Below are 25,327 nucleotides of genomic sequence, written 5' to 3' on the forward strand. Positions count from 1 at the left end.
CTCTATTAGGTCTAGCTCCTCTGTGAGCCCCAGAAAAATGTTGATACTCTACCTACATTCTTGCACATTGCTTCTTTGCATTTCCTGGCTCTCCTACAGCTAAGATGCCTGTGCTGCCATTCCAGGGAGAGGCTGATTAATTACTGTGTTTGTTCTGCAACAAATAATGCGACCTGTGACCTTATTCTTTTAAAACTGCAATTTTTGCATTTGGTTCTGTGACTCAGACCTGATCTGTCAGCTTTATGCAACAGCAAATGATAAGACAATTATGATGATAACACATTACTTTTGGTTTAACAGAAAAATGAACCTCTTTCTCTTTTCAGTCACGTGCATGCGCACACATACGCACACGCACACAACACCCATAGTGGATTTTTAATCTGTTGCAGTTTAAGGGGGGGAATATTTGTGCGAAGCTCCTATTTAAACACTAGCCACACAGCCCTGGTTCCGTTGGTAAGCTGAGTATCTGGTACGAAGCAACACAGTTGGGTTTCTGAATGACACTTGATACCAGCAGCCAGAGATGGGAACATTTTAAAATGGTTAATTGTAGCCATGACTAAGTACTTTTGTTTTCCAAAGGTGGGACCTACAATGGCTCCTGCTTGAAAAAATCTCAGTATAGAGATTCTGCTTCTGTTTCTGTCACTTCATTTCAACTTTTCTGCGATTATTATTACCCCTCATTCCTCACAAAGACATTTTCCTGAAGATAGATTAGAAGAAAACATATTTGTGAATGTATGAACAGATTTTCTTCTTATGATACATAACTTTGGCATGCAGTCAGGAAATGATGATAATCTTTTTCTCTATCTTCCCTTGCTAATGAAGAGAAACTGCCTCTGGGGTTAAGGACAAAAGGTGAACTCTCCCTGAACACAATTTACACCTGCTGAGCACGTGATTTCGGGCATCTAAAATTCTTGTCTTGGCAGGTGTCCCAGGGACCAGACCACATGCACAGACTAAGGAGGTAATATTTTCATCTAGACATTAAATAAAAAATAGACTCAAGAGGGATGAATTTTGTGATACTTCAAGGCGTCTCATTTTTTTGTTTAACCTTGTAAAAATCTTGCAATATTCAAACTTAGGAAGACCCATTTTACCAAGCAGTAACTAAGACAAAACATAGCTCTTGTTGAGAAGAGCATAATTAGGGAGTAAAGAATTGTCCATCCCTCATCTGTTGGTACCTGGGTCTTGAGTGTTTGGAGAACCTCTTCTGGAAAAGGAGAATGCTAAATAAATGTGATCTTTGTAACAAGTTTCACTCATTCTTGGATTCCCCTTTAATGGGAAGAGTAGTACAGCTCTCATTTTCTACCCCCTTCAAGATTTGGTTGGTTTGGAAGACTTTGTGAAACACAGAAGGTCGGGAATGCAGAGTGTGCTCGCTTGGAAACTGCATATGTAGATACGTTTTACATTGATGCACTCTCTTATTTTGAACCAACCAAAAGTTATCACAAATTGATATGGATAATGCAGCCATGTCTAGGTAGACGACAATCTTGTGGAGGGAGAGGGTAGAATTTTGCCCAGTTCTAACAAGCATATGATTTTGTTTTCAGTATCTGTTAAGAGATGAATGAAGCTGCAAAATCTAGTGCCCTGTTAGTGTATATATGGTAGGCAGTTGCATCTAAAATTTTCATTTGTTGGATCACGGTGAAGTTATGAAAATCATTTACCCCAAATTGCATTTAAATCCTTTTTCCTAGCCCAATTCTTCATCTTCCTTTCTCACCCTCTCCCTCCAAAAAGAAGAAAAGCAATGAACCCCTAAGCCTCCAGGTCTCTGTCAGGAGGTGCCTCCATGGCAGTTCTTCCTGTTCAGCTGAGGTATTCCCATGGATTCCAATCGAAGTGTACAAATTTGAGCTGCCACTCCAGATCATGTTTTAAGACATTACCATGTCTCCTAATTTGTCTGGGATAAAAACTGCTTTCAGCATGGGTGGCCTGAATATCACTTAGTTTGCAGAACTTCTGAAATCCAACCCTTGGAGTTGTTTACTGACTTTAAATGCCACCTAGAGAGCTGATAGCCGTACATTATTATTGCAGCTTCTAATTTAGCTCATCTAGTTATATCTGACCCTCGGCGTACATGTAAGAGGGAAGGATTGGATTCCTATGGCCTCCTCAGATGAGACCTGTTGCTGACATTTAGCTGGCTGACAGGAGCTGGAGCATGCCTCAAGGACTCGGTGCGTGGGAGGGAGATGTGCCCCATCGCTCACTGCAGCAGCAGGTTGTTTTTCTGTTCCTGATAGCAAACACGTCTCATGCTGCCTGTAAAGCATGTTGACTAAGCACTGAGCAAGGAAGAACAGCAATAAAGGCAGTTTCTGGGAGTCAGCCAAGTAGCATGGTTAGAGACACATGCTGATCCCCGCATGTCTGGAAAGCAGGGAACCACGGACAGTGCAATGCACGGGGGACGCAGGGCTCCTGCATTTGTGACACCGGCTACATTAGGCAACTGTTAGAGGCAGTGTATAGATAAAGACTCATGGAGGTGTGTTTATGGATATAAACGGTCACTGGATCAGCTAATGTTTTGGTCTAGCATGGAAAAGGAGATCCCAAACACTTGCAGGACCATGACTGGAGTGCATAAAAAATGTAAAGTTGCAGGAAAAAGTGCAGCCAGAAGTTCAGCAATGAGTTTTGGAGGGGGAGGAAGATCCTGATGTACTATTAATTAGTGTCTGGCTTTCTCACTGCAAAAGAAGCAAGACTTAGGAATGTTCGTAAGACTCCCAAAAAGCATGGCCGTTTGACAGGTCCCACAGATGAGCTGTCAGCTGTGGCCCTAGGAAGCTGGTGCAGTTGGATACCGGGGTGAGAAACAAAGAGGACCATCAGAGACCTTAGTTCTTAACAGGAGCTCTTCCAAATCTTGTTGCTTGGTATCACAGAACAGGAGGTAGTAAATAGAATGAGGATATACAAAATTTCTCAAGGTATCGGTCAGCCTGTGTGTCTTGCAACTCATGTATAAACCTTAAAGGGCAAGTGTCTAGTCTCATTGTTGGAAGTTCAAAACTGGAGAAGATCTGCTATTTTAGAGAGCAAATGAACTGGAACGCTTTCAATTTAGAAAGCCCTCAATAAGAAAAAAACAAGCCTGTATGCCCTGTGCTGCAAAATGAAAGTGAGATCCACTCTGACCAAGCACTTGGTGCTGTAGAGGATTTCCTCTCCCCGATACTGCAAGCGAAGGCCAGCTTGTAGCATCCTGTGGTAGACTCCATCATCTGTGCCCCAAATGGGTAGTTGTGCAGCATGGCTCAAGGTGTAAAGTTTGGCTGCTTCTACTCTACAAAGACTTGGATTAACTGCTAAATTCCACTTCTGCCAAGTCTGGTAAAAATGAGTAGTTCAGCAGGGTTTCACAAGAAATTTCAGCTGAAGTAAGAGAGCTGGCAGATATATCAAGGCACTGAGAGACAGACACAGATTGCATTTCTTAACCAGCTTCTTGCCATACCATAGCCACTGGAGAGGAAACTGAAAGTAAAAAATGTGAACCTGGCTCTATATATCCATTGTGCACTACCTGTTTTTTCCACAGATGGACTGTCAGAGATTTAGTATTTTTCTGGTCAAGAACTCTTGGATTTCCTCTGTGAATCATCCACATTATGAATACTATGACTCTATTACAAATCAGGAGACACGTTGGAAAGGTCCTCTCTCTGGCCACAAATAGTGAGAATCTCTGGACTGCAATTTAATCTAGCAGACAAGTAGGGGAGGATCTGTGGCAGATAAATGGACATTAATATAACGTGATAGATCTGTTCTCCATTAAATGGCTTTGTAATTTAGAGGGAACCTGTCTGTGACCAGAGCTAAGCATCAGAAGAATTCCTAGGAGACAGAGATGATATATTCAGTCGAATGGCTTTTCCTGGTTCAAAGGCAAGGCCAGACTACCCCAAGAAACTAGAGCATGGGGATCCAAGGCATCAAGGAGCTGAAGACTTCCAAGATGAGACTGCAGTGTCTGAGGCAGGTAGGATGGATCAGGCTGCCAGGGGGTTTCGCACTTCAGTTAGGTCTTCGTCTGAAGCAGCGCAACGTCCGTCATGACCCTGCGATGCGGGAGCGTGGTACGCACTGCTTATAAACCGAGCAGACCAACGACATGCCACCTACCACGGCGGCGTAAAGGATAGAAACCGAATTCCTGGGGCGCCCGTGTCAGCAAAGCAAAACCGCCACCAGCCCGCGTGAAGAGGGGTGCCCCCCGCTTCCGCGGAGGCGCCAAGGAAACGTGGCGGGAGGGCGCACGGCGACTCCCACCGCCGCTCGGCTCCCCGCTGCCGGGGGTCAGCGGTCTCGGCGGGAGGGGGACGACGGGCGCTCCTGGCTTGAATCCGTCCCTGGCACTGGGTGCTTTGACCTCACCAAACTAAGGGGTCCAACAGCCCCCTCCAGCCGGCGGGGCCAGGACTGGGGCTGGGTGAGGGTGAGGGCGAGGCCCGGCGGCCCTGCTGGGCTGCAGGCGGCCTCCCCCAGCTGGGCGGGCACCAGGCCTCCCCCGGGGCCGGGGCTGGACCCAGGGCGGGTGGGCACCAGGTTTCCCCCGAGGCAAGGGGGCACCAGGCCTCCCCCAGGCAGGTGGGCACCAGGTCTCCCCCGAGGCAAGTGGGCAGCAGGGGGCAAGCGGGCACCAGGTCTCCCCCGGGGCAGGTGGGCACCAGGCCTCCCCCGGGGCCAGGGCTGGACCCACAGCGGGTGGGCACCAGGTCCCCCCGAGGCAAGCGGGCAGCAGGTCGCCCCGGGGGCAAGCGGGCAGCAGGTCGCCCCCGGGCGCGGCCCCGGGGCGCGCCCAAATATGGCCCGGGGCGGGCAGGGCGCGGCGCGGCGTGGCGGGAGGCGGCGGCGGCGTGAGGCGATCCGGGGCAGAGCGCGCTCTCTCCCGCTCGCCGGAGCAGGGCGCCGCTCCCCTCAGCTTCCCGCCTGCGGCGAGCCGGCGCGGCGGCCGCCGCCACAGCGCGGTAAGGGGCCGGGGGCGGCGGCGGGGGCAGCGCGGCGCGGCGGGGGCGGCGGCGGCGAGCAGGCAGGCAGGCCGGGCGGCGGCGGCGGGGCCTAGCGCCTGCCCTGCGGGGGAGCCGGCGGCCCGCCATGCCTCCTTCCTCCCGCCTTCCGCCGCGGCGCGGCCTCCCCCGGCTGCCGCGGTCGCGGGAGGCCGCGCCGGGCGGGCCGGGCCGGTGGGGCGCTGCCCCCCGCGGCGGGAGGCCGGGCCGGGCCGAGCCGGGGGCGGTGCGGAGGCTTCCGCGGCTGCGGCTCGGCCCCTACCGGCGGCTGCGGCGCGCGAGGGGCGAGGCCGCGTCTCCCCCGCTCCTGGAGTAAGTTGTCTTTTTTATTAACTCGAGGAATTAATCCCGTTTTTAATTTAAGCCTAAAACCCGGCCGTTCGAGAGCAAAGTGCCGGCGGGTCCGGGCGCTCGGCCGGAGGCGGCGGAACCCGGGCGGCGGCCGGTCACCGCCCGCGCCGAGGCGGGTCGCCGGGACCCCCGAGCACCGGGACCCCCGAGCAGGAGGGGTTCCACGGGGCTGCTGCTGCTCCGCAGGAGGCGCCGGCGTCCCAGCCTCGGGGACCCGCTTGTTACAGCTTCACAATTGCTCTATTACAAATTTACAGCGAGCGCATCGCTGCTGTGCTGCTCTCTCCCCAAATTTTTGCTTTTAGAAAGCACGGTAAGAGCAAAAGGGTTATTCAGGAAAGTCTCAATTCTGCCGAGGGCTACCCACTCCCTCCCTCTTTTTTTTTTTTTTTTTTTTGGAAGTCAGGGAAAATGGGAGGAATGAAGGGAAAAAAACTCAGCGTGTGGCTACATTATGGAAGTAGTATAAAGTCCTTGGGGGTATCCTGGCTTTCTGTATGTCCTCGCCCTGCTCAGTGGCTAAGCACCCTGAGAATTTCCTAATAAATGGAGGTATAGCCCCCAAATCAGTGTCTGTATCTGCATAGTTATTTGCATGTGTGTAGGCCTGTATTTATAACAATTACTCTTTTTACAGAATCCATTCACTGAGTTTTCTTTAACTAATAGAGCTAGTGGAATATTGAGTTTCCTATATTATTAGATAAACAGCATTTAAGTGCTGTTACTATAAATGCTGGGCATAACATAGCTGCAGTAATGCTGATGAACTCTGGAAAACAAAAAATTATTTCTAATTTGTGTTGTACGCTTTCATGGGATCCCTTTGGGGTGAGGGTATTTCTGTGTAATAAGTAACTGCTAAACTTCTTTGGGTTTTTCTCTTCTAACCAATCACTTTGGTAAATATATGTAAGGCCATTGCTACATGAAAAAGTGTGTGTGTGAAGACATTGAGTTTGAACGTGTCCAGATTTACTACCTGCTGAATTTACCATTTAGTATGAGTTGGCAATAAAGATGGATGGAAAGCAATCTCTTTTCCACCTCCTGCTCTGCCAAGAACTGGGAGGTCTGTTTTCTCCGCTTTTGGGGGTGAGCGACAGAGGGGAAGAAGTAATAGCATTTTTTCATTGCTGCCCGGGTCCTTGCTGCACTTCTTAATGTCCCTTCAGTGCTGTAAGCAGACCTTTCTTTAATGACCAGTGCCTGCTACAACTTCCGTGAGCTTTCTCAAGGGGCAGAGGTATTAAATTGGCAGGAGGAGCTGTAGCAGGAACGCGCATCTCCAAGCTTGCCGGTTGCAGCCTACTTTTACCTTTTAAAACAAACAAACAAACAAAATGGACAGCTGTAGAAGCAAGGACTACTTTGCCCTGAAAACTTAGACTGCTTTTCTACTTCTGAATCTGTTACCGCTACAAACTCTTGGATTTATCTTCTAGTGGTTCTTGGGTCATGATTATACTTCTTTGAATATCTCATTTTCATTTTCTGTATTTGCAGTCTTTTTCTGTAGTGAGCTCATTTTGAACCATTGCTGCTACTCTGTTGGGGTTTCCACCCTGAAAGTTTCTCTACATCAGAGGTTTGCTCAATTGTAAGTACTCTGACGTTAGCCTGAAGACTCTGAAGTCCCTTTGTAAGATAATCCTGTAACCATGGATAAGAAATGGGGTTGGAGATGCAGCTGTTAGTAGCATGGTGTATTTTTAATTGCAGTTATCAGACCTCTCCTTTTTCTCACTTATTTATAGGTACAGTTTCTCAGAAATGCTTAGTGTGGAGGAGCAGTGACTGAGAATTAGTTGGTAACTACTTGATCTGATATTTCAAAGTCTTCAAGGTTTGACAGTTAAGTCAAAGCCATTATAGGCCTTTTCATAATGGCAATAAGCTGAAAAGCTAATAATTAAAAAAAAATAGACATTTACCAATTTTTTTTTAACCTAGCATTAGATACTATCTTCTAACAGGCAGAAATGTGCATGTGTATTATTATACACACACCTTGCATCTAATTTATAGTGTTCTTTTGGTCGTGCTACCTGTGGATATACACTTTGCTTTGCTCAGTTGTATGTGGACATGTATGCAAGCACAGGAGCACAGTAGTAATAACTTTGAACTAGGCTTTTTTTTTTTTTTTTTTTTGATAAACATAATGTACTATTTTTCTTTAGTGGTCCATTGCCATCTATCTACTATCTATCTACTATCTCCTATTCTGTTGCTAAGTTTAGAAAGCTGGATAGATGTCATAGGTTCAAACAACATTAGTGCAAAATGAAAATGGCATACGAGTTCCTTTCAGCTACCTAGTTTGTGCTCACACAAGTGTCTGCAAGCTTTAGCAAATATTAAAAAATGTGCTTTTTCCACAAGCTGGAACTGTTGCTTTCTACTTCTGTGTGTAAAGGTCTTGGTGGCTTCAAAATAAATAAGTTGCAAGTAGCTCTGATAAGCAACAGTTTACTCTTGTCAGGTGCAGTGTTATGGTGGTTGCTTAAATGCTGGCAAAACAGGATTTCAAGAATTATCTTAGCTCTTCTAAAATATGTGGACCTGTTTTACACTTTATATAAAATAGGGGTCTGATAGTCTACTTTAGTTAAGAACTATTATTTCTTGAGTCTGCATTCTTCCAGGGATTAGTTTTTGTCTGTGTGAGTGTGTCACTGAAGTTAATGGGGGTTCATTCATGGGAACAGGATTGCAGGAGCTGTTCTTCAGAAAGTAAAAAATAACTGTGCCAGTGACTTCTCTGGGTGCATGCTTGTTGCTTCCCTTGCTGGAAGCTCTCAGAAGAGTGAGAGACCACTAAACAGTAAACATAAGCTTTGGGAAAGAAGTAGATAAACATGAAATAAAAATTAGGATAGGAAAAAAAACTCTGAAGCAGATCAGACAAAAGTGGGGTACCATCCTTTAAAGAAGGAGGACTGAACCAGTATCAGCTAAATGAAAGACCAACAAAAAATTAAAGTAGCAAAAAGTAGTTTTTTAACTATTGGCAAATGTAACAGCTGAAAGAGGTGTCCAGGAAATATTTTGAACTTATCTCCCAGTACTGCTTTTTCATTTGGAGAGGAAAAAGAGAACTGTAGTTTTGACTCCAAAGAAATCCTATGTGGTCCTCTTTTCTAGCGGAGTACTGGGGCATGTCCCGCTCTAGTGCCTAAATACTAATCTTAAAGAAAAAGTAACTGCAGTATGCCCTGTGCCACTGGATGTAACTGAGGTTCTGATTTGGATCTCTACAGATTACTATGGGATCATTAACCTAGTGCTTTAGTTAGCTTCAAAAGCACATTTTTGATCTTTATTTCCTGATCATCTCCTCATTCTATGCCTTGATTTGTTGTGGAGTGTCTTTTGAGCATGTGAGGAGGACTCCTTTTGGATGAAGCTAGACTGGAAGGTGCCCTTTTGGAGTGCATCTCCTATGCTTTAACTGCTTCAGGGGCGTTTGTGGGACCAGCCTGGAGCTAGGTGGAGGTGAGCAGTGCAAAAAGTGTACATCACGGAGGCTGTGTTCTCAGCACCAGCTGTTTTGCTCTAGGCACCCGCTCCTGTTGTGCCACACATCTTGCTAATGTAGATGTAGCCTATTTTTTCCAAAAACCATTGCTTTAGAAAACAGTATTATGTAATGAAAAACAATTTTAAACTAAAACTTTTCTCCAGTAGCACAGCATTTTCTATTATAAAGATACTTCATAACTAAATAACTTTGCTTGAAATAGGTTTGCAAGGGCATATCTCAACTTTGTCTTAGTGGGGTTTCAAAACGCCAGATGAGCCTGCCCTGAAGTTCTGAGCTGATGATAGCAGTGGTGAGGCCTGGTTTATTGTTCCTCTGCTGGCTGGCTATGGACTCATGGATGGTGACCTTTTTTGCTTGCTTTGCGTGTGCTTTTTGTGTGTGGCTCAAACTGGGCATTAATTGTGATTTCAAAATGTTACTGAACGCATGCCCCTCCTATTGGATTAGATTTGCGTGTACTCATCAGACCTCTCAACCTATGCTCCGGTGTAGGAAATCAGACTACTTCCTTGACACACCTAAGTAATTGCCTAATTTGCAGCTATCTTTAGGGAGGTACCTGTTTGTAGGTATATGCAGGTCTATGTCCAGTCTTGTAATAAGCAAAACACTGTTTTCTAAAGCTTCCTCCTTTAGTATTTGGCTAGAAAAAATAACTGTAGGGTTTTTTTGTTAAAGCATTCGGTATTAAGATCAAGCTGAATTGATGTCTGTCTAATTAAATATTTGTATTAGATATATGCAGAGAGTGAGTATCAGAAATAAGGGTGAACAGTTATAAAATAACTGGCTCTGTGAAGAATACTTCTTTCTAATTACAGTGATTAGTTTACAGAGTATTTGTAAGTCTGTATTGCCTGTGGGTGCAGGGGATTTACGGTTGGTATTAACCCCCACTAATACAGAGAGTGAGAATGCCTGTTTGAACTATTTAAGCTGAAAGACAATGTTGGCACAAGAACAAAAGGGTATGAAAATCATCCTGCATAAATTCAGTCACTATTTAGGCCAGAGATTAGGTTTCCCGCTCCTTGGACGGTAGGTTTTGAAGAAATCTTTCAGTAGGACTGGAAGGAGTTTAAGTAGTTTAATGAAAGAACTTAATAAATATATTATGATGATTGTGTGATGGGGAAGAAGCCCAAAATGCATGATGACCTCAGAGTTTCTTTGCATTCCTGTTAATTCAGAAGTGCAGTGCTTGGAACTATAGCCATTATTGTCAGTAAGTATTGCCTCATCCTCTGAAACTTACTGCTTTTTTGGCAAGATTATTAGTAGCTGAAATCCCAAGAAATGTTTGTAAATAAGAATTCTTTTCTTCATTGTCTGTAAGACAGGTTTAGATGTGCATATGTTAGGTTCAAAAAATATAAATAGACAATGGGAAGAGAAGCCTAGAAAGTTTGCTTGTTGTCGGATGCAGCTTAAAGCAGTTGGGACATCAGCTAATGCGTGGTGGGAGGATCTGTCACCTGTGTACACAAAGTAAATTAAGTAGTTTAAAGCAGTGGGGACCACGAGGAGGAATGAGGATGGTGTGACTGTACTTGCTTTTTTCTTTTTTGTTCTTGTCATGCATGGCATGCAATGCAACTGCTTTTGGGCACGATACCCAAGCTGGTTGCCTGTAGTGGAGCGTGGGAAGGATCATCCTCATAACATCTTGTGTGACTAGTTTAATTAAAGTGCTGTAACTTGTGTTTAAGAACCTGAAGTAGCCATCGGAGGCTTTGAGGGGATCTGGAGGATGCGCTCTTTTGGTGGTGTGTCGGCGTTTTGTACCTGCTGGAGCTCTCCCATGATGCGTGATTTCACTTATAGATATGGCTTATGCTAATTATACTTAGAAGTCATGCTTCCCCTGGTAAGATAGATAGCAAGTTTTGGTTGCTGTTGAAAATGTGTTTCTTTTTTGTTTCCTTTTTTTTTGTGTGCGTCTTTGTTACTTAATTTACCAATAGCATGGCAGAACCTGGGAGATTACAGACCCATATAAACTGAGGACAGATATCCTTGGCAACTGTTAGGAGTGTTGCAGAGGAAGTATCTTTAGTTTTGTTTGATTTAAGCTTTAATCACTTGCTTCTAAAATGCTTACTTCAGTTAGTCTGGTCTGACATAGCCTTTTGGAAAACAAACAAAAACGGCTATATGAAAGCCCGTGGATGATCGTGCTATGAGAAGGGGAATTAATGTGATTATTTTCTGATTACACCCATTCCTTTTTTTACTCTGGTTTTGGCTATTTTCTGCCTTGATTCAACCTGCAAGCTGTCAGTAATGTGCTTTCAGAATTGTGCTGCTTTAAACTCTTATTAAGTAACCCACAGGAAGAATCATAACTGTGGGCTGTCTCGCTACTGTTGAACTCCCCGTCGCAGTGGCCACCTTTACGAGCAATCCTGCAAGAAGGATCGAAAGCTGAACGGACAGGGAGCGGAGGGTCGCGACGTCGGCTGTAGTGGGAGTTTTCAGCTGCCTCCGCTCCTCTGCTCGGCCTGGAGGGCTGCTGGTCTGGGGCTTTCATCATTCAACTCACCTGAAAAGCTTTGGGGAAGAAAGGAAAACATTAAATTGGACAACAGTACTGTGCCAATGGCAAGTTATGCAAACTGTAGTGGTGATGATTATAAGTTTTCTATTTTTGAGTCTTCCATTCAGTGAGTCACTTTATTAGATGTGTTCATTTAAAATGGAATGTGAAGCACCCAGATTCCATGGTAATGGCCTCATAAAGCACTTAAATATACAGCATAACAGATTGGATTACTTCTCTTAATTTAACAGGTTTTGCGTCTCATACACCATGTCTGATGGCAGCATACAGGGCGTCACACACTTATTGCTAAGCTTTACAGTTTGTATCCATCTGTCTCTTCATTTTTGCTAAAGTAGTCGTCTTTCTTTGATCTCTAACTTGTGAGATTGCGTCTGAATTTTTCTTCGTTCCCCCTCCCCTCCTCGCTTCCTCTCCTTCTTCTCCCAACTTTGGCTATGCACTTCTGAGATCCAGCCCAATATCTTAAAAATAAGAAAAGTACTTGGGTACAGAAATACTGACTATTGCAACACTTATTTCCAGTCACCTCGCCACCCTGAGCGAGAGTAGGAGCTTGCATAGATACTGTGTGTTGTCTCGGGCTGCACGGAGTTGGATGCTTCAAAATAAGATCCCCAAAACCAGGCATGCTGTCTTGACACTATCTGGGCTGTGCCCTGTGGGAAATCATGAAGACAAGTCATTTCTAGGGTTTATATCGCCCTATGGAGAACTGCAGGGAGGCAAACTTTTTCATATGGGGTTTAGCATTCAGAAACATCTACTGAAGGTGGGTGTTGAAATCGCTTCTTCAAGAAAAACAGAATGGAAGCTGCACTCTGTTTTTTCTAAATATGGAGGAGAAAGTGAAGTGAAAGAACTTTGTCTCTAATAGATAAATAGTAAGTGGAGCACTTGGCCGTGATGTAGAAGATTCAGAGTCCGTGTCCAAGGTTCGGACGCGCAGAGCTCGCTGGGGCTGGATCTTGCGTCGCTAGCCCCGTGCTCTGGAGTGGGAGCCGCCGAGGGAAGCGATTGCCGCGTGGGGAAAGCATGCTTGTTCGGATCAAGGTCAGCGCGACTCTGGGTTACCGGTCGGGAAGCGCAAGGCAGAAGGGACTGGCGCCTCGTGTGGAGGCAGTTTGTGTAAACTTCTTTAATTTTGGAAATTGAAAGTTAAAAGCATGAATTCATCCTGATGATGAATCTCTTGTGTAATTTCCATTCCGTGTAGACGAGCTCTCTCTTTCCCCATGGGGTTTCCTTTGAAGTTTAAAGCATGTTTCTTATCACAGACCTCTTAGTAGCCAGAAGTTTGAACTGCTGTCCTGTGACTATTGATATCCAGCTGGCTCTCTGAGAAACGTTTCCTGTGGGTTACTTAACTCTTTTGGACAGATCATGCCGTATGCAATACACACTCTTAGTGGTATGCCACTTGCTGCTCCCGCGACAGCAAGGAGCTCCCCGCTCCCGTTTGAGCTCGTTCCCAAGCCTGTCAGGGACTTCAGTCGACTCGATTCGAGGGCATAGGTCTAAGGTGTGCCATTAATAGCCTGTTCTGAAACAAAGGCTACAGCTTACTGAAAACCTGGTGATTTCCGGTGTGTAGTGTTTGAATGTTCTAAGTGCAGCTTGACGCTGGTTGAGCCGTTTTTAAAAATTACTCAAAATATTTGCATTATGGAGAGATAACATGTCTTACTGCATTACTTCTGGTGCTGTTTGCTATTATAATTTCTATTAATATAAAATTCTATTGTATTTCCATCATTTCCAAGTAATTGATCCCAAGCTTGGCAGAGTATCAAGTCTTATTCTATAACTTGCAACAGGTTTTTTTTTTTTGGTTTTTTTTTTTAGTCTAATCTCTTCTTTGTGCACATAGTGCTCCATGAACAATCTTCCGTTGTAACTATGCGGACTACATTCTTTCTCATTTCAGCAGCTTTGCAAAACTGTCATCTTCTGTTCTCTGGTTTATCCTGTTCTGTGCTCACAGTAGCCTTCAGCAGCTATTCTGGGACATAACTTGAGGAAGAAATTGGAAGTATTTCTTTCATAGTACACATGCAAAGAACTTTTAATTTTTTTTTTTTTTGGTTGTGTCTGGGCTGGGGTGCACTCATGCCTCGGCCGTGTCCTGACTTGGCAGTGTTTAAGCTGTCGTCCTGTCCAGAGGAGACACTTGCATGCCATTTTCCACATGCATTGTGGTTTCTTTTGAACAGAAACCTGGGCATTTGGGGGGGGAGGAAAGTTGCGGTATGCTCTAATGGGCCCGCACTCTGGGAAACCTGCGGATAGAGCCTTGGAGCGGAGCACAACATCCTGCCACGTGGATACAGTGTCCCCATCAGCTGTGTGTCTCCAGCTGACTTATCTGGAGTACCAGCTAATACCCCTAGTTCAATTCGGCCTAATCCCAATACATCTACTGGTAATTCACAAACACGGCCTAATGGGTTCACAGGATGAAGCTGTGACATTTTGGGTTAAAAAGCATTGTTTGTAGGTTTGAATGCCTGTCTAGCTTTACATTGGAGTGGCTCGTGTTAAGCTGTATTTTCCTTTCTGTCTCTTGAATAAGCTTTTCTCACCGATGATGAACAAGATTTATGTGGCAATTTGAACAGCTGGTCTCCTGGGAGTGTTCTTTTCTCTGAAGAATTGCATATAATCTGGCTATCAGCTCCGCGAGTAGAGCTAATGATACAAAGTAGAGCTAATAATACAAGTACCACACTGTCAGGCGAGTAGAGGATGGGCCTTTATTGGCTGCTTACTGTTAGGACTAAAACTCTGGCTGTACGAGGGACGCTAAGCATGCAAGTTTCTTAAAGTTGTTATCTTGCGTAATGAAATTATTGTGGCAAAGTTATTCGTAGTGGCATATCTAATTTCATTTTGATGTGCCTAGGATAGCTGTATCTGCAGCAAGAATGGTATAATATACCAACACTGGAATAATGGTCAAACATGCCCTATGCAGATACAGCACCGTGCTTCACTGTTGCAGGACATGAACCTGACTGTTTGCAGCGCTGAGTTGCTGTAACCAGCTTGCGTTAGCAGGAAGGCTTGTCATAGCTCCCTGCATGCCCTATGCACGCTGAAAAATAGGGCTTGTTTGTGGGAGGGAGCTATGGAGCAATCTGATCACGCTGTAACAGTGCTTGGGCAACCGGATTTATGCTCTAAGAGCGGTAAACTTGGACAGCAGAAGTGGATACCGCTGCAGTCTGATCCTCCTCCGAGACCGGTGCCTTTGCTGCTTTTGAGCAGCTTCCGAACCGCAGCGCTTCCCATCCTGGTCTGCAGGTAAACGCAAGCCGCTGGTGGTGAGCGGGTTGCCCCGTTATCCGCACCCAGCACATACTGCCATGGGCACGAGCGCCGGCTCCGGAGGGAAACGAGCGGCCGGCAGGCAGCAGCCGGCGCGGCTCCCCAAGGCCGACCTTCCCGCGCCTGCGCGTCGGCCTCCTCGGGGATCGGTGGAGCGCCGCGGGCTTCTGCCCGTGCCGCTTTACGCGCACTGGTGTCTGCAGGGTAACGAGTCTCGTTAGTGGAAGCCCGAAGGTGGAAGAGGTTAGTAGGTTGAAAGATCATGGTATGATAGACGGCGTTCTGGAGATTGTACGTGTCTCATCCCAAATTGTCAAGAAACCAGTTCTGGGTAGGAGCTTTCACTTGAATTTGATAATCTTCTAACTTCTGAAGTCCGGCTGTCCTTTATTAATACATACAGAGGAATGTTTACTGCAAGTAACTGGCAGTGGGCTTTGTAGGGCTCCTAACAGATTTTGTGTAGAAAACTGTTAAATAAAAGCTGTTTGCCTCTATAGGTGTGGAGTCAGCTGTATTGTGTTAGAGCTGGTGGCAGAGATGCTCCAAAGCTTTTTGGATCAAAGCATGTATCGTGCTTTTTACGAAACCAATACTACTGCCTGGGAAAGCGAGTGTTTGTTTTTTAGTTAATGAATGAATGAGAAGTTATGGTATTATAAGAACAGGTTGCCTGTCGGTACAAGTGATATGCCGCTGTAGGGTTATTTTGAAATACGCCCTGTAAAGCCAAAGCTAGGTAAGTTAGCATCTGAGGTTGCTGCTACCTGATAGGAGGCCCGAGGGAAGTGGCATGGGTCAGCTTCTGCAACCGAAACGTCGGGAAGGATGGACAGCAGGAGACTTCGGGTCAGTGCCTGCTGCTTGCAGATGCAGCAAAGGAGATGGAAACAGATTAGATGTAGCCCTCTTTGGACAGGAACAGGTGTAATATTAGTTATTATCTTATTCTCTGGCACTGGCCCAATCACAACTTTTTTTTTAATTCTTAGCTAGAGCATGCTCATGTGAACGGTAACAGGTATCATCTGAGGAATAGCATCCCTCCCAGTTTGTTGGGAGAACAGCCCTAGGCCATTCAGGCAACTCGTAAGTCTAGTGAGTGTACAGCTTATTTTGTGCGTGTGTGTCTTAAGTTCATGCAGCATTGTTATGCACAACTTAAAATATCTGCTGAACAACTCTTTGAATTTGTACTTTATTTTCTTCATATATGCAATGATGTTTGTGTGATTCATAAGGAGAAAAGCTTTAGATCTAGGCTGATGCACCAAGATTTGTTTAACCCATAACTAAAGATGCGTAAAGGTCAGCTGAATAAAAGACTTAGCTACACTATTTCTTCAATTTTAAAATCCTGGATTTTTTTTCAAAAGTATTGAGAAAATGTATGTTAAAATGGTTTATTAAAACATACAGTACTAAGATCATGGCTTCCTCATTTTAAGAACAAAACTAAAATGAATTTCAAAGTTGTCTTGGAAACTGGATTCTTAAAGTGAACTAGTGTAGGAAACAATCATTGAGATTTTTAGTCAGTTGTATACTGAGCTTGTATCCCTTATGCTGCACTATCTTCAGTCCTACTGAATGAAAATATAATGGTGTAACTCTGATATGTGCCCTGTCTTCAAAATGAAGTTTCAACAAATAATGCATTTGCTTATTATATATAATGACCTTTTCCAATGAGTCCTAGCTTCTGAGTACAGTTAAGCAACACTTGTTTTTGTTTTTAAAGCTGAGTTTAACTCCAGAATAACCCTGATTCAACTGTACCCAGAGATATAACATATGTACTGGAAGAGAAGTATTTTAGTAAGGCCATATATGAGCCATTCTTTTGACTCTAATAATTAAAAATGTTCAGGTCTCCTTGCCTGATCTCAATTTTTCTTTTCCATTTATTGCAATGTTGACTTAAAACGTGTTTGTCTGACACATTCTGTTTTACCTCCTCTGTTTTCAAACTGTTAAAACACATATGACGTGTTCTTCATGGGCTCTGGGTTGATTCCCTGACCATGCGAAGATCCACTGTGGGTTTCAGCGCGGCGTTTTCCTACTCGTGGGAGCTGTATGTCAGACTGCTTTCCTGGTCCTGGTGTACAGGTGAGGTGATGGCTCGGTGTGTCCCCCAAGCTGAAGGGGGTGAGCCGGGAGCCGGGCTATAAGCAGCTGTGCTTTCTGTTGCTCTCTTCTTTAGGCTGCCGGTCTCCAGACTTGTGTTCAATCCTGTAAATTGGAGAGTGCTTTTTTGTTCAGGGGAAGGTGCGGGCACTCAGGAGCACGTTGGACTGCCGTTGCCATCTAATATCAGCTGCTGGGCTATATTCTCAATTAGCTTGTTAATGAACTATTGAGGAGTTCAGTTGAATTGGAACAAGCAGGGACTTGTGTTTGAGATCACCCTTTGTCACTGAACTTGATGAAGACATTGCCGAGATATGCTTCCAGGTGTTTTCTTGAAGGCCAGTAGTTTTTCAGATATGTGGTCTGACTTGTTGGAAGATGCTAATTTGCTCTTTTTAATTCACTTGGATTCTAGAGCATACTGTGTTCCCAGAACAAGCATTTACAAGCTAGAGTTTCATAGTCTTATTTGAAGTGATTTCATTCCTGCTGCGTAAGGTGCAGGAAACTGCTTGAAGATTGCCGCTAGTCTGCAGTCAGAAGGCTTAGCTATTACTCCCAGTGATTTGAAGAAAACTTATGGTAGAAATAGATGGTATGCAGAGTGCTTGGATAATGTGCATGTACTCGCCACCACCATATGTTTTGTGCAGCTAGAGACGGTGTATGCACTGAGGTGGAATTGTCTTATTTCCTAGGGGATTATAAAAGCGTGGTGATGGCAGCGTAAGCTTTCCAGCTGCATGCTTTAATTTTGTGAAGTTTTGAACTTTATCTTGCGTTGCGCCTTCACGTGTATCCCTAGCTATTTCTGGATACGCGGAGGCGATTCTGCAGAAGCTGTCCCTACGAACGGATGGGGGCTGTAGGGTGGCAGGTTTTGTTTGGGCACGGTGGTGCATGGCCGGGCCTGGCACCGGGCTGCCGCGGGCAGGACACCTGCAGGGGCTGCGAGCTCCGCGGCCTCTCCTCGGCACGCCTGCCGTTCCCGCTTCCAGAGCCGGCTGCCAGCTTCTGAGGCCGGCCTTCCGCTTTCCTTTTCCCCTCCTCCTTCTGGCCTTTCCCTTTTACTCCTCCCTGTTGTGATATAAAGTAAAGATGAAGTAGGTCCTTTCTGAGACTGAACTACAAAGTAAATGGAAAACGTGATAGTCTGCATGCATCAAGACGGCTCTCACTGCCGATAGGAACCTTTAAAAGCAAACCTGCTGCTCATTAGTACATGCTACTGTTCAGAAAAACCTTTATCAAGCTACAGGTCTCGGAAAGCTTTCGCATACAGTAACTGTGGTGGGTGTCTTCTGATTTCTTTGTTTTGTTTTTTTGTTTTTTTTTCCTTCATTGAATGTGCTGCAAACAAAGCACATTAATTTGTAAGTCTTACTGGCAGGATTTTTTTTTTTTTTTTTTTTTTTTTTTTTTTTTTTTAATATTTGATAATGCAATGACCTCTACATGTCCCAAAACTTTACAGTAACAGCTCGGTTGGTATTTTTTTGAGCCTTGAAACACACATGAAGCATAAGACCAGTTTAAAATCCTTGTATGGTTCCTCGATGACTAAAATCAGGTTGACTGAGTTAAGAATGATACTATCTGAAAATGAAGTATTCTGATTTGGCTTGTGTTTTACATGTTTGTCTTTTTTTAAGTTATGCTAGCTGAAAGAACTAACAGGAAAAAAGGGTCAAGTATGTACAGACGCATAGTAATGTACAGTGTTTCATGTTTAATCGCATTTACGAGACCAAAGAAATAACTCTTCAGTTGTAACTCAAGTTTACTTTTGGCAGCATATAGCTTTTTTGTTAAGAATTGCAGTACTACTTTACAATCTGATCTGATTTATTTAATGTAAAATCCGCAGTAGTCTCAGAAGGAGGATGCTAAGCTCACCCGGCCTGCCGCTGAGAGCGGGGCACGGTGACGTGACGGAGCTTCTCGGGGCTGGGTGGCCGCCTCTCGAGAGCAGCGTGCCGGTCTCTGCTCGGGGAGGAGACGGAAAGGCCGAGTGTTCTCGCAAGGCTTTGGGAAGGCGTCAGCTCCCGGTCCCTGCTGGGACCCTGCTCGGAGGGACGCGGTGCTGTGCTGTGCGTGGGGACAGCACAGCGCTAGTGTGGCGGATCGTGGCACCCTGGCCCAGAGGGGCAGCAGGTCCCGCTGGGCGCAGAGCCCTGGGATCAGGGAGCAGCTGCCTCTCCAGACCCTGCAGCTCCCGGCCCTGAGCCAGCCCTGCTGCATTGCAAATCTGCTGCCGTCCCGGCTTTGGCACGGCGCTGCATGTGTTGCCAACTCTGCCTCAAGCCTTAAGTATGCTAGATCTCTTGTCTGGAGTCTGCTTTGCGAATTTGGGCCGTGGACAAAGATGTCTTCATAACCTAAGAACTTGGAGCACTGACTGAAGTCGTTCAAACTTGATGCCTATTATTCCTGACGCGGCCTGAGCTGCCCCGGTGCTGGGAGGATGGATTAGGTTAGGCCTGCTTAAGATTCAGGTCAGTTCCGTGCAAATTTCTCATTCAGCATCCAGACACTGGGTCTTTTAAGAATTTGCCTGACCCACATAAGGCTAGTCTGATACCTCTGGAGCTAGATAAAGTTCTGCACTGACTTCAAGCCACCTGGTCTTATCCACTGTCTTTGCTGCTGCTTCTCTCTGAAGCACCCATTTCCTAACTGTCAGTGCATCGCTGCTGTGCCATTCCTAGGTAGGACAAGCTTCGCTTGTGAGTAGCGGGACCATAGTTCTTGGGTTGAAAGCAGGGTAGAGGGCTGTTGAGAAAATGTGGTTGTAGAAATTGCTTAATGGGATGGGAGGGTGACTAAAGGTGATCTTGTCAGGCAGATCTGCTGTTCTGTTGCAACAGGGATTTAGTGACCCTCTGACTGATGACAAGGTGTTCTTGTTCTGCTTTTGCCACAGTACTGTAAGCACTTGTCACAACATCATCATTAGTTTCTGCAAGCGCTTGATTCTACATTGTCTAGACTCTAGCATGGTGAAACTGCCTATTAATTTTTATCTTCTTTTCTTACAGTAAAAAATGGCATTTCGGAAGGCAGTAAAAGGAACTGTTCTCATTGGAGGAGGTGCCATAGCAACAGTTTTTGGCCTCTCTCAATTTTCTCAGTATAGAAACAAACACGTAAGTATTAATTACGATTTCTGATTAAAATATGAAACTTAAAATCTGTTTGAGCGTATGTTAGGCTTATACAAATAGTTTTGTTTGGAAAGGAATGCCAAGAGCCTCTCAGCTTGATTTGGTAGGTGCAAATCTAGAGGACAGCATTAAATGATGTTTCACTACTGTAGGTCTTAAAGCAGTAGGAAAGTATGATTCTTGTAAATCATATTTAACGCTTTTACTTTAAAAAAATGACCTTTGTATAATACTGGAACTTCTGCTTAGTTGCAGGAGGAGTGGAATGTGTTAACTGAAGTATAAACAGTAAAATAGAGTTTGAGCAGTGTTTTCGAACTTAAAAGCTTGAAGTAAAACCACTAACGCTACATCTGAAAATCTCAGCTTCAAAACAGTAATTGCTGCAGCTCTCTTTATGTTTGAAAAAACTGAAAACTGATTTAGGATGGGATCTCTCCCCAGTGAAGCTAGTGGAAAGGCTCCTGTTTCGGGTGGGCATTGGTCTCTGCTTGGATGGGTACACTCTGGACACAATTCAGTGGTGTCTAGAGTGCCTGTAATTAGGGCACATTGACAAAATAAAATCACAGAGAGGTAAAGGGTGATGCTAAAAACACTGTTGAAGTAAAATAGTGACGGCAGAAAGAGATGCAGTAGATTCTGGTTTCAGTCTGTGGATTGATTTGTACTGTCATAGGAAATAAATTCCCTTTGCATGGCTGCTCCTCCTAGTAGAATCAGAATAGGCTTCTTTGCCCCCACCCATTTTTTCAGTGCAGAAGCTAAGGGAAAAGGAGTAAAAGGAACATGAGTGTTATGGATTGGTTTCAGGCAGAGCTGGTGCTGATCAACAACTACTGTCTTTGAGCAAATGTATACCCGTTATGTTTGTACAGTTGTGCTGTGCTTTAGAGCTGTAAAACAATTATGTCTGGGCTGAATAGCTGTGCGTATAGGAACATGTTTTCTGATGTTAAGTTATATGCAAGTTCTGAGGTTGGCACCTCACCTTTGGCAAAAAGTATTTGGAATCAATGTTCCATGAGCTGTTCAGTTAAGGTAGGTGGTGTAGTGAGAGCTCTGATCCTACTTTCTTCAATTTGGGTTTGGAAATAGAGCTTAATCCCTCAGAGGCCACCTCCTTCTTCCTTTGAGATGATATCAGTTTCAGTAGCTGGGTGAGCAGGTGCTAATTTTGGGTGGTGTTTGCTGTTTCTCACTTTAGAAATATAGTCAGCTCTTTATCCTGTTATTTTACGAACTGCTTAGTTAACATACGTTTACTATATGCTGCTGTTCAGACTGGGCAAACTTAAAATAGGAATGAAAGTGGATCTTGCCATTTTAGTTCAAGAAAAATGGAGTGATGGGAGACAGTTTTCACTTAGCTCCAGAAAGGTGAAGGTGTGTATTATTGCTCTCAATAAATGATAATTCGAAACTTCTGGATGTTTCATGTGGAGGAGGAGTAGCAGCTGAGATAGTGGTAAAGCAAATGAGATGACTCATTCCTGGGGAACCTAGCCGGAAAGTAGATAAGCCAGGATCCTTGTAGCTTCAGATATACTGTTGCAGAAAATAAAATCTAGCATTTTAAGTGAGCTTCCCATTCAGCTGCCTGTCTTACACCTAGCTGATATTACTGCCTCTAACTCTCTCTGGAATCTTCATCACAAGATTTTACAGTCTGGCCTCATTACTGTCAAAATGGTAACTTCAAAGTTTAGAACCTTAAATAATAAGTGAAGGAGTTAGAAGGGAAAACAGATCTGGATGATAAGTGTCCTCCTAACTAACTTGTTATATATGTAGTATTCCAGAATTTGGAAATTCCCCATTTTCTGCCGTTATTGGATTGTCATTATGGATTTCCTGAGCAAGATTAAAAATTTGAGGATTTGACCATAATGTCCAAATGAAATACCGATTGTCCCCTGATTTCTGAACCTATTGTAATGTGTAGAATCAGTTTACAAAGGATCTGTGAAAATTTCCAGCATATGTATAAGCAAATGGATCTGTCAAGTGAACAGCATGTTGTTTTCATGTTGTACTAACTTGCACATTTCCCATGTGATGTCCCTTAAAGCTGCTGCCTTAAACACCTAATATAGGGCAGCAGGTGGAACATAACTGGAGGGATTGACACAAAGGGGGACAGTCCATTTGTAGTGTTGACATATCTAAGCTGGGGGCCTGTCCCCCAGCCCAAGTGTCCTCTTTTTAATAATGCCTGCCAATCAAATACATGCTGGGGCAAAGATCTTGCCTTCCGGAGCCAGGGAAGGATGTTGCCCCAAGACGTGCGCTAATTGGCTGCTCATTGTAGGAAATCTGTGGTTATTTCGAGAACAGGATCCATCATATAAGGCAGGAAGATAATTCAAGTAAACTAGTGCGCTCACTTTTTTTTCCCCCATGTTCTGAAGTATTTGCTCCCTCGCTCTGACTCTGGATGTCTGTGCTATGGTTAGCATCCTGCAACTTGGGGCACCCTGTTACAGAGAATCTAAACTTCTGCAGCAGTTAGCCTCAATTTTATTAAAGACATCGTTTGGTTAATAGTCTTAAACACACAGTATAGCTGACCTATTTTACTTTGCTTCCTGTGTTCACTCAGCAGGCGTTAGATGTGTCTGTGAAGCACTCGGCTGTCCTGGGTAATTCCAAGGGAAAAGCTAAAGGTTTTTTTATTTTTTTTAATTTATTTTATGTACACACACACACATTATATATGCTGACATTTTGGAGCATACTTTTGCAACAGCAATTGAGGTAATATAACCAAAGAATATGTATCCATGTATACATATGTGGGCATAAAGCAGCTTAGTAAATTGCCCTTATTGTGTGTTGTTTTTTGATACACATGGTTCCTGCTGCAAAAAGGGAGGATGGGAACATGTGTTGAAATGACAGAACTCTAGTTGAAATGAATTCATAAGCTGATAGGTGAATGTTGCACTTGTGTCCTGTATAGCAACCTGATCACTGGGATATTTACTGAATTAGTAAGGTGGATTCACTTAATAGCATGCTGTAAGGGAACAAGCAGAAGTGACACGAATTCAAGCAACATCTCTTTCCATAAACACGCAGCAGTTGTTTTTTCATATTGAATAACTATTAGCCTTAAGGAAGTTGGCTGAGCATTCTGTACAGCCTTACTGGCTTGTGCTGCTGAGGGCAAATGGCTAGATTAAAAACAAAAATCTTTCTGCAGAGAAAGGGAAGCATTTGGGGGACTCCTTACAGCTGGTAGTGCAAACATCTGAAGCAACTAGTCCCTTCTGAACTACTTTCAGATAAATGTAATTCTCTTTCTCTCTCTGTTGTTGTTGTTATTGAATAAAGATGATGAATTTGACTTTGCAAACCTACCTGGAGAGTAACGCTAGCCAAATTAACAAAAATGCTTGCTTATGGATTACTAAATCACTTTATAACTTCATGATTGAATTCAAACCACCAAACTAAATTTCTTCTTGCTAAGAGTGTAATCAAAGCCATTCGAAGAACTCTTGCCTGAGAAATTGTAGATATAAACAGCAATTGCTTATTTCAGTAAACATATGTGTTCACTGCCAAACTAATCACATTATTGCAGATGGGATCCTGGTATGCAGCTCTTCAGTCTCACATTTAATTGACAGCAAGATGAATCATATCTGTATCAATTCCTAGTGTACTAATCACTGTGCTTATATATCAATCGCTAGTGTGCTAATATCTGCTCTTGCTATACCGGCGGCTATGCACTTGGGACTCTGATCTGTGTTTTACTATGAACCATTTGTTGTAGATAATGTTTAAAAGTAAAATAAAATAAAGTTAAACCAACTGATGTTAGTATTTCTTCAGCTCTGAATTTTGTTTTTTCTGGTATTTTCATATTCTTCTGAAGTTAAATTTAATTCTTTGAAATTAGTTTATTTCTTTCGCTGAAGAAAGTGTGTTTGGAAGTTTAATGCAAAACTAATTTTTGAGGTGAGATATATGTTTAAAAAAAAGTTTAAAAAAGCTGAATGTACCCAGCTCAATTTGAATATACTTGTAGCTTGGTCTTGCATATGTTTTGGTTGATCAGTCTTTCAAATTTCATTCTTGTTCCTATTATCTGGTAGTTAGGGAAACTAGGAAATTAGAATCAGTTGTTGTCTGTTTATAGTGTTGTATAATTACAGAGAATAAAAAGCGTGCTTAATGCAACAAATTGCTGAAGAAAAAACGGCGAGAGTAGGAAGCGGAACAGCAACACTTGCTGTGGTCTTGCCTGTGCAGCTGAGAAAGCTGTGTGTTGTCAGCGTTGGGGTATTCAAGGGAACCCCCCGTTTCATGCCCTGTTTTTCCTCCCTGCCTTTTGGGAGGAAACTGTGGCCCGGGGCGAGCACGGGATGCTCCTTCCCGCAGCCGCGGCGCCCCTCTACCGGAGCGCAGGGGCAGCAGAAGCGCGCGTGCAGCCGAGGAGGAAGGAGCAGAAAGAAACGTTACTGAATTCTCGGCTTCTTCCTCCTTTCCTGTGCGGTTCCACAAGAAAACGCTTTCTGGAGCTGCATCGGAGGGGAGCGCCCAGGGAGACAGGAACGCTCCTGCTCTGCCGGAGACAAGGAGGCTGGGGAAGGAGTGGGGGCCAGAGACAGAACTTGGTGGAAATGTGAGGCATTCATTGATCGGAGGAGTTATGTAAAGTTGCATTTATTCGAAGTGCCAAGATTTTACACCTCATTTGGTGAACATTGCCAGCCTCCACATATTAATATGCAAACGTATCAGAGCAGGTAGAGAATTAAGTTTTGAGGTTAATCAAGATTCATCTGTAGTTTTCGTTTTGACTTAGCCTTGTGCGTGTTGCACAACTCCTTGAACTCCTGGGTTGGCAGCACATATGCCTCTACTTGAGGATTGCAGTGGGTTTAAACAATTTTTACATTGAGAATTAGTAAAAACGCTTCAGTCGTAATACTGCTGAAGAATGAGCTAATAATTTTGAGTGAAATTACTTAGGATGTATAAACCACCAAAGCTGAGCTTAGGCTTCCTGTGCGTGGCCGTATTGGCTGTTGATTTACAGTGGACGTGTTGCAAGAATCGCTCTTACCCGTAGCCCCCAAGGGCTGGTTTCACAGCTCTTTGTGGCAACCGGCGAGTAACTGGCAGGGGAAAAGCTGCCCTGGTTGGGCGGATACCTCAAGGAAAC

At 44.3% G+C, this 25,327-nt stretch overlaps 1 protein-coding gene across 2 annotated transcripts in view; it reads left to right on the plus strand.

Annotated features, from left to right (window-relative positions):
- Positions 1 to 4,952: 4,952 nt before the first annotated feature.
- The window catches only part of GPD2 (glycerol-3-phosphate dehydrogenase 2), a 79,716-nt gene continuing 59,341 nt past the window's right edge, over positions 4,953 to 25,327 (plus strand). For both annotated transcript variants that reach the window (XM_067299461.1, XM_067299460.1), the window contains exons 1-2: positions 4,953 to 5,027; positions 20,023 to 20,130. In XM_067299461.1, coding sequence (XP_067155562.1) covers positions 20,029 to 20,130 — 102 coding nt within the window. In that variant the 5' untranslated portion in view covers positions 4,953 to 5,027; positions 20,023 to 20,028. The remainder of the gene's footprint in view (positions 5,028 to 20,022; positions 20,131 to 25,327) is intronic.

Source organism: Apteryx mantelli, chromosome 6 (assembly GCF_036417845.1).
Source record: "Apteryx mantelli isolate bAptMan1 chromosome 6, bAptMan1.hap1, whole genome shotgun sequence".
Lineage (NCBI taxonomy): Eukaryota > Metazoa > Chordata > Aves > Apterygiformes > Apterygidae > Apteryx > Apteryx mantelli.